Source organism: Hippoglossus hippoglossus, chromosome 7 (genome assembly GCF_009819705.1).
Source record: "Hippoglossus hippoglossus isolate fHipHip1 chromosome 7, fHipHip1.pri, whole genome shotgun sequence".
In the NCBI taxonomy this organism is placed as follows: domain Eukaryota; kingdom Metazoa; phylum Chordata; class Actinopteri; order Pleuronectiformes; family Pleuronectidae; genus Hippoglossus; species Hippoglossus hippoglossus.
This window is the reverse complement of record NC_047157.1, coordinates 17,790,045-17,804,630: the sequence shown is the minus strand read 5'-3', so window position 1 is coordinate 17,804,630 and position 14,586 is coordinate 17,790,045. Positions and strand designations below refer to the sequence as shown.

Sequence of the window (14,586 nt, the reverse complement as noted above, 5' to 3'; positions counted from 1 at the left end):
AAATTAGATTTCAACATGTTAACAGGACAGGGAGCGTCACATACCCGTCACATGAATTAAATCTGCTGATTTTCACAAATCAATGAAACATTTTGAAAATCCCATTTACTCCAATATTCTTCTTAACACATTAAAGATATAGCCTAAAAATAAATCATAAGGCCCAGGGCCCCCGTTGGCTTAAGAGCCCCGGTGCAGTAGTTCATCATTAGGCTTTACCAATAAAATCTGACTTGGTGATGTGACTTGATTGTGAAGACAGCTCAGCAGCTGCCTCAGGACCTGGACCACAGCAACAATGGAACATATGAAGTAGCATATTGGGACAAATGAGTGCACAGCGCCCCCTAGCGCTCAAATGGTCTTGTTACATGAGCACACATCTGTTCTTTCATCCCATTATCAGGCTTTAAATGAAATGTTAAAATTGTAATCAACGGGAGGATGGATGGATAAATTACTTTCCACGACTGACTTTTAAGAGAGAAGCTTTAATTTTGTCCATAACCACTGAGAGTGACACTGCATCATGAAGAGATCTTTTAAAGGCCATTGTGATTCCAGCAAGAAAACTCTGCTTCAGTGTTCATCTTTCATACATTTAAGCCCTTTTTGGACTTCTGTACTTGTAGCTTTAATCTATTTATTTTAATATGATTTGTTATATTCCAATGTATGTTTGTTTGGATTTTTAAGCTATAAGATTTCACAAACATGGAGGGAGGATCCATCATGTACATTCAGACGTTTGGAAGTTTCCTATTCATGTTTTCATATAGTAATAAAGCCCTGAACCTAATGTGCAATATAGATGTTAGAAAACAACTACAACCACCACCTGGTGGTTGTATATGGTCACTAATGTGCAGAAAAGTGTTTTTGCAGAACATAATGATGCATCAGTGAAGTTCATCTTGGTCCTTTGACTACCGGCAAAACAAACAACGTTACACAAGTGAAAGAAAGTGAAAACAGAGTTTTATTTTCAAACTTTTCTTCAACTCTCACAGGATCACCACAAACCGTTTAAAACGTTTTCCCTCACACTCTTTCAAAATATAGGTTTTCAAACAATCCAGCACAAATCCCATTTTAAATGTTGCACATGTTAGTGAGGTGGAGACAACAAGCTGTGCAACTTACTGTAAGAACAATACATAAAAGGATTGCACCACATGCTCGACCCCCCCCCCCCAAAGTATAAATATATTGAAAGTAAGATCAAATCAAATCAGCAAACAATCCCTCAAGTAAAAACAAACACTCAGTGTAAAGCTCAGAAACAGTTTTTCTTTGTATATTGTGACTTTTGAAGCTTGACATTAAAAAAACAAGCGTATGTGAAAGTTGAATAACATAATTCCCCTTAACACACTGGCTGTATATGCTGTAAAAACACACTGACACGAAACACACTGTGTTGTTCATCTCCTGTTTAAGAGTAAAACATTTCCACTGCCCATGATTAATTGCCCATGATTCAAAGACATGATAGGCTGCTGCTTAGCACAGGGTATAAATACAAATCAACTTAAAAACTCGACACTTGTAGCCCGAAGTTAGTCCAAAATAAATCCCTGAATCCGACGAGAAAACAAAAGCTAACTTGTGCATATAATATTGAGGAAGAGTCCATTTAAAAAAAAGAACCCTGAGGATAGTCCCTGAGCTTTTTTTTTCTCCATTTCTTTTGCTTGTAAAAAACTGCTTGGTTTCCAGCTTCAATCAACACACTCACCTCGTAGAGAAATATAATGTTCACTCAACACTGTCTCATCTACTGAAAGTGTAAGAGGGGTATTCGCTCTCCACCTCTTATTTTAAAGTCTTCTTCTGGCTTTTCTCTGCTCACTCTCTCTAACAGCGATATCACTGGAGCCTCCATTGTCATAGCCATTGTTGTTCGACCTGACGGGTCTCATAGGGGTCAGCTCCGGCGCTATGATGTCTGCGTCCTGTGTGTAAATAAAATATCAGACATTGATATTAACATGGACAGTTTAGTGTTTACACTGTCCTGACTGACACAGGGGTCTGTGACAGAACTCTTCTTTACCAGCCAGATAATGTAGGTAGACTAGAGGAAGGTGATCTCTGGACACCGATTTACCAACTACAGCCACAAAAGAGTGTTAGCAGCTCAATGGAGCCATGTTACTGCATTTGTTGTTATGTTTTTTTTTTTTTTTCTTTTTTTAAAATGGAACATAGGATAAACACATTTCTTGCCTTAGTTTTTCTTCTCTCAGTTCCTCCACCAATCATTCCGTTCATTTCAGTTTTCCTATTGGTTGTGTAGAGCCACACTGCCTCATTAGGACATATTTCGGGTCCCCGCTGTCATTTGGTATAAATGCTGTAAAACGGCAGCATTCTTTTTTTAGTGAGATACTTTTGTGTTAAAACTAATTCCGCTCTGTAATCTGAGGAGTGATAATCATGTGGTGATAATCCATACTGATGTTATTTCGATGTAAAATATCTACATAGAACTCGTTATTACCGAACACCAATTGGAATTTAAAAGGTGTCCTGTCTGTGTACAAAGCAGATTTCCATACCTGAGTTGTTTGGCCACTAGGGGGCAGTGGGAACAAGCTGTGAACCCGACACAGACTCATCATCTCTGTTACTTCACCTTCAGGTCTGAGCCCAACTCTGCCCACTGCTGATGTGACGTCCTCAGGCCTCGACAAGAGAGAGACAGAATCGCAGGGCACCTACTGTATGCTACCTCATGAAGAGGAGAACTTTTCCTCTGCAGTGGGCATTACTGTGTATCACTTCGAGTCTTTGGGGCATCACTGGGGCAGGAGGCGGTTAATTTGAAGGCCAATGTTAGCAAACGTTCAAAGAAGTTGTACATTTATGTAAATAGCTTTAATATCTTACGTAAAATAAACTTCAAATCAAAAACGACACACTGCCAGCCCCACTAATAACGTCCTGTCTGTCTTAATAGTTGGTTTGGGCGCTGCAGTTGCGAATGTGCTGGAATGAGACCAGGTCACAGTTTGGCTATAAACACCATTTCTCCCACAATCGGCAGTCGGTAACCTTGGTTTATATACAAGGAGAAGAGGGGGTTGTTGGTGAGGTAAGCTGCTTCCAGATATATCACCTGCCTCCACACCAGCCAACAGCAAAATTCAATTGCAATAGCCAGATTTCAACCAGTAGGGGGCAGTCACTATGCATTTTTACTACACAAAATGTGGAACTCAAATACGAAGCACTAAAATGTCAAGATGTGTACCTGAATCAATCAACAGCACTGCCACAACCCGTCACGCCCTCCAGCCTCTGCCCTCTGCCCGAGTTTCCGTTCCTACCTTCTCACCTACATTCCTTTCCCACATTACTATTTCTGTGCATGTTGCACTCGTTTGTCTAGGGCTTTCTGGGTAATTTTCAGGTATTGTGTTTGTGTCTTTCTAGCAACCGTTCCCCGCTCCTGCCCCGTATCAACTGGCGTGTGATCTGATTAACTGGTTTGACATCTTGCCCATCATCTCCAAGTTACTAACTGCTGCCTGAAGTTGTTGGTGTTTGTTGTCGTGCTTGTGGGTTAAAGCATGTCTCCACACCTTTGTATCCACCTGGCATACAGCTCTAACTTGTGTGAGAGGTGATGAGAATAACACATGTTCTCATCAGAGTGGCATCTGTCATGGGGTGGGTCATGCTGGGCAAGCACGACGATCTGAGCTACTTTGACGAGGCTAGGATCGTGATGGTGAACCAGTGATGGGTACTCAAGGCTGGCCCATGAGGTCCAACCCCATGAATTGCTGAAACAGTTCATGCTGACTATGACAGAAAGCTGTCAGAACACAAACGGGGGTGTGTGGCTGCAGACCAGTGAGAGTTCCCGTGTTCGACCTCTGTCCTGCTGCTTTAACTGCCGACAATGAGCTGGACCATCGAGCAATAGAGGAAGGTGGCCTCAATTTTTGAGTGACATGTTACACTAACAATACAGGGTCCTGCTCACTACACTGCTCCACAGAGCCATTTGTGCTCAACATGTATTACCCCCACCAAGGAGGTTATGTTTTGTCTGCGTTTGTTTGTTATTCAGCGGGATAATGCAAAAGGTGCACAACTCCAGGCTATTTTGTGGAGGGGTGGGGCATCACCCAGGGAAGAGTCTACTAAATTTGAGTGTGGATTCAGATTAAGGGGCGGCTCCAGGAAAAAAGATCCGGCATATTTAAGCGACTGATATTTATGATTGTGTGTAATTTGGTGCAGAACCAAATAGAAATCTGGATCTTGTGAATGTATGTGTTTATTTATGCGGTTTCATTAGAGGACTGTTGGTGCTTGACAGAAGTATCTGCACTTTACTTAGTGCCATTCAAGTTCCCTTTGTTTTCCATTCTCAAAAGTCTCTCCAGTTTGAGGCAAAGGCACTTCAGGGCGTGTACCCATCCAATGTTTACCAACCAACATTGACACTGCAAATAATTACACAATTCTTTACACTGGAGAAGATAAATCTTACCGTAGGCGTTGAGGATTTTTTGTTTATGCACCACTGAACAAAATGCTTCTTGGCGGCCTCCACAATCTTTCCATCCCTCTTCTTGCAGTAAACTCGGATCAGCTGCTCATCAAACTGCGCTGGAAGCAGATTTGACACCTGACAAGAATGACAAGAGTTTATTTTGAGCTGTAAATTAAAAATAGAGGAAGTGAAATAATCAATCTTTGTGTTTATAAATATGTGACATGAGAAACATTCAGCTATGTAAATGCGAAGGCAACTCATGCAAACAAAGATAAAGATGTGTGACCTGGTCCCTGCGTATCTGGAAGGCTTTAGTTGGGTCATCTTTGCAATAGAATCGCACATCGTTGATGGGGTTCTTATCCTTCATCCCATAGTCCAGAAAAATGACCTAAAAGGAGAGGTTTTGTGCAGTAGGCCACGAATCAACAAAACTAAAATTCACAATTAAAAAATTTAATTCTTTCTTTTGGAGCAAATGAAATGTATGAGATAAAAAGTAGTTGGACTGAAAACTCACGCTAACTATAAAGTCGTCTGGCTGCAGGTTGACATCCTGGACATCCTGGACACTCTGAGGGGTGGACTCAGCCAATTCTTTTTCCCAGCCTTTAATCGCATCCTTACAGATGTGAAGTGGATCAAGTAATAATAAGAAAAGAGAACTTACATACAACACTGTAACGCAGAATGCTATACAAGGATACATGAACCGCATATGGTTAGACTTCTTAGTTGAAATCACGAACTACTTTCCAACATGCAATACAAAATGTATTGATTAATAATATCTTAGGAACAAACTGGTTTCATTTAATTTATAAGGAAGCTAATTGGCTACATCAAAGCAGCAGCTTTTTTTGACAATTGCTAAATCGTCCAATATTTGCTAATTAAAGCTCCTCATACACAAGGTTTTGATGTTTTTCTTTGATTTGCACTGTTTAATGTCTTTGGGTTTAGTTTTGTTGATCAACAAATCAAATCATAATTGGATATAAAGATGGATGACATGACTGTTCCCCAAAAGTGAAGCCAAAGTGTCTGGATATCATATCACTGCAGAAGCAGCCAGTTGAACCCTACTTGAACAACATGGATAAAGTTATCAATATTACTTCTAATTTGTAAAAACTCAAATTCAACAGCCAAAATAGTTCCACAAGAAGAACACAAACACACACCGGGGTGACCTCCAGATGTTCTCTTGGCTTGGTTCGGCCCAGACACTTGTAGAGGCGTCGACAGACGATGTTGTGTAGAATCTGCCTCGGTTCAGCCAGCTCCTCGGAGGACGAGTAGAGTATTTGTTCAAACACATGATCTAAGGGACAGAACGGAAATCCGTGAATTTGAATCATTCATGTACACTAATCTGATTGCGTTTAAAACAAGGGTTGAAGTATATTAAGTATGAGTATTTCAAGACTGATACAAACCACTGTCAGGAGAATACATGAAAATAATAATATGTGTTAACCGGTGCTGTTATACTCTATGTTAATGCAGTTTGTGCAGACTGTGAGCATTTGTCTCTTTAATAGTGAACAACACTATGATCTGTCATTGTGCTGTTTGTGCAGCCTGACTGATTTGGATTTTTGGGGTTGGATGGTGAAACTGGGAGTAATAAACCTTCCAATACCGATGTATCAGCCGATATATATACTAGAAAGAAAAGGTGGCAATATTTCCCAAAATATATGTTATCAAACCCTTATGACAAATGAATGTAATTGAGACTTGATATTTTACAGATTAAACATAAACTTTATGACTTTAAATAAAAAAGAAAACAAGTACAACGAAATATATAGAACTTGAAGTTAATTTAAAATGTAAACATTTATTTTTTCTGCACTGGTTATTCTATGAAATCAAAGTTCAATTTTTTTTATTTTAATCTGTCATCTTTTCTGCATCGTAAATATATAAACAAAATGTATTGATCATTGTAAATATCAATAATAATGATGATAAGCATTATAATAATAACAATAACAATTTGCTATGGCAAACTACATATCGCCATCATTTTCAAGAACCAATGGTTTTCAGCATAGTTCCTTCTGTAAAATAAAGGTTTTCGTATCTGCAAACATAAACAAGGATACTCATATGTCTGTTAAAGGCTCATATTGGCTGATTGTTATTGGCCAACTGATAAATCGGTCAGCTTCTAGCTGTTTAACTTCCAGCCTGATGAGGGCCCACAACAGTTGCAGAAAACAAACCATGGTTTCAAACCAGCAAACAGTGGGACGGAGAATAATTACGATGAGATACAGTGATAACAGACACAATGTGTTTTAGAGATGGCACACAGAGGTATCCACGGACCTGTCAGTTTGGTGTAGGCCTCCATGTCGTCTATGGCCGTGGAGAGAGTGAACATCTCACCTCCTGAGCCTTTAATCTGGATGTGTGGATCTGCTCTTAAAAAGGCCTCAGTGATCCTAAAGAAACACCCGACACATTATCACCTTTCAGAACGACCACAGGGCAAAGCTAACAAGCTACGTCCGAGCAATGAGCTACTCACATGATCTCTATGATGTTGCCAACACTGTGCTGGTAGGCTCTTCTGTGGAGACAGTTCCTTGTGTGGAACATGTCATACAGATTGCCCACCTCCTGTTAAAAGAAGCACTTGTGTTTTAGTCACAGTTTAAACGTTTAACTAAGACGTTTTTTCTTTAAAAGCTGTTCAGAAGGAAAACGTAAGGGAGTTGTTACCTTGTCTCTGGTACAGATTTGCTTCCGCCCGTCCACCTCACACACCCTGGCGAACAGAAGGCAGCGCTGATAATCAAAGTTGTTCTTGATGCCCAGGTGGTAGCAGTCCCTAAGAGGAGAAACATGTGAACAGATGGGCCATTACCCTCACAAGGATTTATCAACATGTGATTTAGGAAACCCTTATTAAAACAAACTAACAAGTCAATAATACTCACCTCGCAAAGTAGTCCCACTTATCCACATCAATGCCATTTCTTTTGTTGGCCACAATTTCATAGAGAAAGGACATGGCCTCTGGGCGACCTTTGTAACGCCACTAAGTCAGAAATCAGAGACATGAGATAGTATTTTTAAGGATTAAAAATAATTTTAACTGGTTTCCAGAGGCAAGTCATTACACAGTGCCGAGAACTAATGTGGCATTTATAGCATCTACTGCATTCACACTAATAATCTGAAGCTTGCAATGTTAATCAGCCAATGGATTAGTCCATATGCAGGTCAAATTCAAATTCGACTTCAAACTTGTGAGGCTTCTCTCGGGTGGCTCAAGGAAGTGGAGTCGCAAATTTGGTGCAACATGGACGCATGAACTGTTCAAAATGAAAAAAACTTTGAATGAAATAGTGCTCAGTAGCAGCAGAGGCACGGATTCAGGGCTCTAAATCTGAGCCTACCCTTCAGCTGCTGCCTGGACCCATCTTACAGGAACTCAATTTAATCCATAGTTCCTCTAGTCAAAATGCAGTTTTAGTTCCAGAGTTCCTCAAAAGGTTCTTGGTTCCTTTGGTAAAGTTCCTGCAGTAGAACAGTACGACTATAATACTAATACAACTATCAACTGATCTCATATAGGCAAAACTAGAAGTTACCCCCTTAGCTTTAGCTCCATTAGTGCCCAATGGTCCAGCAATCTGCTCCTTGATAAAGTCCAGGTCCTCAGGCAGCACCAGGCCGTGCTGCTCCATCACCGGCTTCAAGTTGTTGTCCTCAACCAGGTAATCAAACATGTCTAAAGAGGCCTGCTCGTGCTGAAACACACACAGAATCATTTATTAATATTATATAATAATAGTAATTTATGGGAATTACAGTCACAACTTGAAAATGAAAGCAAACAGAAAGAGCTTATCTTAAAATATGACTCCTGCAAACACGAATGCTTATCGTTCATGTTTGCCAGACGGCAGGTCTGTGGTCATAACTTAAGTAATGACTGTGTGTTTATAAGCTCTTAGTGACGCTTATCATTGTGAACATTGCAACCACTATCTAAGACCTCAGCTGTCCTGCTGAGAGGCCAGGTGACACTTGACTGCTTTGTATAGCAGCTTTGTTTTTACAGTTATTTTAACCGCTAATAGAAAAGCTCCTTTTCATCCCAATGTTGTTTATTGCTGTAACGTCATCCCATCTGCTACAGCAGGTTTTATACAAATATCAAACTTTATGTGTTAAAGGTTCAGTGTGTAGAATTTAGTGACATCTAGTGGTGAGGTTGCGTGTTGCAGCTGAATACCCCTCACCTCACCCTCCCCTTCCAGACATGACAGAGAACTTGTAGCAGCCCTCAGTTATCATAAAAACCTAAAAAGTATTTAGTTTGTCCAGTTTGGACTAAAAAATGGCGGCCTCCGTAGAGAGGACCCACTTCAGATGTAAATATTAAGTATTTAAATATAAAAGGGACCATTCTAGGGTAAAGAAGCCATTTGTGTTCACAAAGACCAAATGATGTTTACAGCCGGTTCCAACTACACAGATGTGTCTGTTGTCATTAGCTGCTTTCAGACATTCACTGAACTCTGGAGGAGGTGTACGTGTGAACGCAAATGTCAGAGAGAAAGCTTCCAGAGTTTCTGCGCCTGGCTCCTAAGGATTGGTTGTTGGTGTGAACGTGTCTGAGCAGAGACTCTCCCACTGGGTGGTTCATATGTGAAAGGCAAAGTGAAAATGGCTTATGTGACCTTGTATCTCCTTGAACTAATTGTTTTGTTTGACACTCATATGGCCGAGAAAGGATGAGAACAGGATAAGTCACATTTTCTCACCTTCCAGGTAATATCAGGACGTGCTTTGGGGATGAACCTCCGATCAAACATATGGGAAAATGGCCCATGTCCTGACAGGAATAATAAAAACATGAAAAAGATGATTAGGCTGCATGAGATCTTTGCACTAGGATATGTGGGTTCTACTCCCATCTGGATAATAGAGGATAATAAACATACTTTCACTTCCATTCTTACCCGTGCACACATCCACGATGCGCTTACTCACCCAGGTCATGGCAGAGCCCAGCGATCTGCACGCAGAGGATGTCTCTGCGAGAGATGAGGAGTTCTGGCTGTCGGTCATTCAGAGCCTGGACAAGTTGTCCTGCCAAGTGACCAACCCTGTTCCCACACACAACCAAACATTTCATACAAAACAAGACAAGACAGGGAAAATACCACAAACATGACGCATAAAGAATTACTATTTTACTATTTAATAACACTATGTTTCAAACTATGTTTATGAGACATAAACATAGTTGAGACATGTTGGCCGAAGAGGTTGACTTAACTCTGTTTGTTGTTTGTTGTTCGTTGTTTGTTTTGTTAGATTTTCAGCATTATTTCGCAAAAACTATTGATTGGATTTCTACGAAACTGGAAGGACGATACACGGGGACAAAGGGGCGGATACAGGATTATTTTTTAAATCCGTTTAACATTTTTTGGGAATAATTAATGAATCTTAATGAAAAAAATCGGACACATTGATCATCTGACACTGTCTCTAACTGAGGACACACCCGATGCTGTGTTCAAAGCGGTTGTGGGACGCTCCGGGGAAGACAAAGTAGGCCCCTCCGAGCTGCTTGAGGTTTCGCTGTCTCTGGAATTGAGGTGTGTCAATGATTCTGATGAGAAGTGGGTGAAACTCCACATGCCCGTGGATGGGATCATTAAAGACCTGGCAGGAGACAAGACAACAAAAGAAAGACTTACTCCATCACTCCTACTCGCAGCATTAGTGTGCCAAATTGAAACTATCTGTAATAAGGTTAAGGGCTAAACTGTAAAATGTCTAATCTCAATTATAGTTCTCTTTCACAAGGGTTTGATAACCACATCTTTGGGATCATTGCCATTTAAAAAAATATAATGATAGGCATTACAGTGATAATTGGACCACAATCATATCTGTGATAAATATTCAATGTTATCAATAAGTCAAAACTGTATTCTCACTTATTAGAGTGGAAATTTGTAGATATCAATAATTAAAAATGTATTTCAAGATATCTACAACTTTGATTGTAGCCGTAAAAACTAAATTTAAGAGCCTAAAAACCTTTAAAAAGTACAAGTGGCAGTTTTAACATTTAATAGCTCAAGTGGATACTGCAGATATGTGTCATTCACTTCTTACTAATCCATAAAGAACATTTCACACCTACAATCCATTTCTTACAAAGCCAGTTTGGATTCTTTTATTTTCTCATTGGATGTGCTCACTGGACGAGCCCTCAATTTGTGGACAGAGAGAGAAAACGTCGCTCTATTCTTGAGAGAATCAAAACATTTAGTATCTCCAGACGCAAACAATGATCCCGCAACAACGTCTTGTGATAGCGGCCCGTGAGAATCTGTTCCCATGGGGATTGTGCACGGTTACACGTCAAAACACTGAGTCAAAGGTCCCAGTTACATTCACTCTGCGTCAGGTACAATTTAAATATATAATCCTGCATTCTGGAGAGGAGGAATTACAATTATGGACAATATTTATAACAGATGTCCACATTTGTAAAATTGCAGTGGTACATAAAGAAACTGACATTTGACTAAATGCATTACTGGATATCAAAGATGTAATTATGAATTTTGAAAGGTTTCTCATTTTGTAAATCCAATATTCAATTCATGGCAAGTAAGAGTTGGAATACAGATACAGTCCAGTCCAGCGAATAAATGTAAAAACTGTTTGCCATATGTGACACTGGACAACACTCTTCCCCTCATACTGTAGTAGGTTTTTCCTTTTTCTATTTTCAAACTGCTTTACTTCCTCTTTCTGTGTCAGCATTTGTTACAGAGCAAGTTACTCAAATGGATGAATGTGTTTTTTTCTGATTCGGATTCTAAAGTTTCCACCTTGCAGAGGACACGTCTGCGTGAATAAAATAAAATTGTATTCACTCATTATCTCCTCCCACTATGCCGATGAAGGGGTGGGTGAAGTGTTTTGAGTCCACAAAACACTTTAGGAGTTTCAGGGGTTAACAGCGTTGCAGCCAAATCAAATACAATTAAAGTAAATTGTGACCAATTCTTCAAACGTAAAAAAAACAACAGAAAAACAAGTCGAATTTGAATGTCGGGGCTTGGATGAAAACACCGGAGCAGTATGGAAGCATTTTCTGTTTTTTTTCTGTTGTTTTTTTTCCGTTTGAAGAATTGGTCACAGTTAACTTCAATTGTATTGAAACTCCAAAAGTGTTTTGTGGACTCAAACACTTCATCCACCCCTCCATCGGCATAGTGGAGAGTAGATAATGAGTACATTTTGATTTTGATTTTTGGGTGAACTGTCCCTTTCTTATCTGACTTTAACCAGATTTTGAGCTGTGGGCAAAACAAAAAAAGAAGAGGACACAGAGAGAGAGAGAGAGAGAGAGAGAGAGAGAGAGAGAGAGAGAGAGAGAGAGAGAGGATCCTCCCTTGCTGTTTATCTCTGTGGCCTCGACAGTGCAGCTGTTACCTTGCTTTGCTCTGTCGCTATCTGCCACAGCTTCCTGGTACTGTGCAGGATCCGCAGACGGTCACCGAGGAGCCTGGGAAGGGTCAAACAGAGGAGGAGGAGAGGATGAAGAGGTTGTGAGTGAAACACCCGAGTGACCCACTGAGGAGGTGCAGCCCTACATTGACACTTCAGGGGAAACTTGAACATGTATATTTTTAAATCCAACGCACACTTACTTTACTCCAATCCCCTGCAGACGCGCATCATCGAGGTACCTCAGGCCCACACCAGTTATTTTTTGTTCTGGAAGATGAAGCAGACACACGATGAGCTGTCAGGTCACATGTGATAAACAAGCGGCTCAACAACACGCAACACACATCACCGACACCACCACCGACCTCTGAACGTGTTCTCCCACTCCCGCAGACCCTCTCCCCGCAGGTACCGACACGTTTCCTCCACACCCCATCGCGTGTAGTCCGAGTCCGGCGGCGGGTTCCCGGGCGATCTCTTCTCCGGCGTTTTGAAGCTGTCGTCGGGGAACGACGCTGCCTCCAACGGTCGTTTTCGGTTCTCCATGCAGAAGAACCGGCGCTTGTTCGGGTTGATACAGGAGCGGGAAGCCGGACTTTTACAGCCGGTAATGTTGAACCCCACGCCGCCTGACACAGCTGATCGCGCACAGAAGACTCCGAAAAATACCCGGGTTTTGTTATTTGACCGGCTGCCTCAATGTGAACCGAAACACCACCAGCACTTCCCGTCCGGGATTTCAAAATAAAAGTCCACTGAAACCACGTTCCCGAAACCCTGCGACTGAATGAAACCAGAGTCTGCGTCTGTCCATGAGCTGAAAGTTTGAGATAAAATGAATCACCCTCCATTTATACTCACAAACTTTAGAATAAAACATTTATTAAATCTTATCTTTACTTATAACTGCTCTTTAATTAAAGAGATCTACAGCTTAAATTATATCCAAGATGATTGCAGTAAAGAAACACTACAAAGCTCCAACTAATACGATTATATACAGTATATAAATACATATATATTTTCAAAATGTGCTGTATAGAGACTGGCTGTGTTATAATTGTGTAATTTGTCCAATTCCTTGTTATATACAATGTACTACATGTGCAGCAGTTCTTTCTTGAAATATATAATTTAGTGTTAGGCATTGTGGTGTTGTGCAGTCTGATGATTGGTGCACAAAGGAGACCCCAAGCACTGTAAACAACAGTTATTATAACTTTTGTCTAAGTAAAACACAGGAGAACGCACAGTATTTGTTTAATGATATTAATTTCTAAGTTAAAACACTGACTTCCGGTGAGTTATATAAATCTTAGCTTGACGTTGTTCCCCTTTACGTCAGTTCCTAGAGGGCGGGGCTAGATTCAGTTGAGCGAGGGAAACCGAAGCGGTGACATCATGTCCGTGACGCTGGTGTGAGCTTTATAAAGACGGCTTATCTGAAACTGTTCGTTCCTGTCATTCACTAGTAATCTGTCCAGTTGCCCGGATGTTGATCGGACACATCCTCCCTCCATTTTCACATGGCCAGCAACATATCTGAATACAAAAAAAACAAAAACTGAAATCACAGAAACCCAGATGGGCTCTTGTTGACAATATTTTTGGTTTTATTTGTTTTCCAAAACCATAGACTGTAAATAAAGGTGGACGAAGCATCTCCACTTCCTGCCGCTGTACAAAAGTGAAGCCGAATTACCCCAGATTCAGGCGCTGCCATCTTGCTCCGATGACATCATTTTGAGCCAGTGGAACTTACGATATCAAGATCCCATGAGCAATCATGAGCCAGAATCAGCAACTGGTTTGCAGCAGGTTCCTTTGCAGCAGCACAGAAAGAACAGTCATGTTACAATGATTAAAATCATTGACAGCGACTCAGACACTTCAGAGGAGGAGAGTTAGGTGAAGACAGTAGAATGGTGAATGAGTGAGTCCTTCACATAGTGTTAAAAATACATATTGGTAATGTTTGTGTGAACAATGATAAACTTGTGCATAAAAGTATGATGTGAGCATCACATTTACATACTGCAACCTGTTTGGGGAGGAGGATAGCATCAAGCATCTGAGACACTAGAGCATGATGTGCAATAGCTTTGCCTGATGATGTAAGGAATTCTCTGTGTTTCCAAATCGTGCAAAATGATATACTACACCACATGCATATCTACTGTCAGTGTAGATATTTACCCTTCTCCCTTCAGCCAATTTGCATGCTTCAATAAGAGCAGTGAGCTCTGCTGCTTGTGCAGACAGAGAAGCAGGGAGTGGTCGTGCAATCAATGTATCATGTGCTGTTACCTCAGAGAAACCAACTTGATTTGCTCCCGTATCTGAATTGCGAGATGCTGATCCATCCACAAACAAAATCAGAGGAAACTAAATCAGAGCAAGATAATATTTTTGTGTTTGGTGAATAAAGATGAAATGTCGAGCGACTGACAGGGCTCCATCTTTCCACGCTTATGTGGTTTCTCCCTTCAAAAGCATTGATTTTCAAATACTGATTACCACGCTGTGTTTATGTGCTGAGAGAAAACTTCACCAATTCTTATACA

General features: G+C 40.7%; 1 protein-coding gene across 1 annotated transcript; it reads right to left on the bottom strand.

Annotated features, from left to right (window-relative positions):
- Positions 1 to 962: 962 nt before the first annotated feature.
- Positions 963 to 12,772, bottom strand: LOC117765334 (deoxynucleoside triphosphate triphosphohydrolase SAMHD1-like). The gene is made up of 17 exons (XM_034591810.1): positions 12,751 to 12,772; positions 12,388 to 12,660; positions 12,223 to 12,289; positions 12,005 to 12,077; positions 10,053 to 10,213; positions 9,533 to 9,648; positions 9,304 to 9,374; positions 8,125 to 8,283; positions 7,468 to 7,568; positions 7,250 to 7,358; positions 7,056 to 7,147; positions 6,854 to 6,969; positions 5,698 to 5,837; positions 5,034 to 5,135; positions 4,800 to 4,904; positions 4,508 to 4,645; positions 963 to 1,955 (listed from the first exon to the last, which is right to left on the bottom strand). The coding sequence occupies exons 2-17, from the start codon at positions 12,566 to 12,568 to the stop codon at positions 1,821 to 1,823; spliced, it is 1,866 nt and encodes a 621-aa protein (XP_034447701.1). The 5' UTR covers positions 12,569 to 12,660; positions 12,751 to 12,772; the 3' UTR covers positions 963 to 1,820.
- Between the last annotated feature and the right edge of the window lie 1,814 nt (positions 12,773 to 14,586).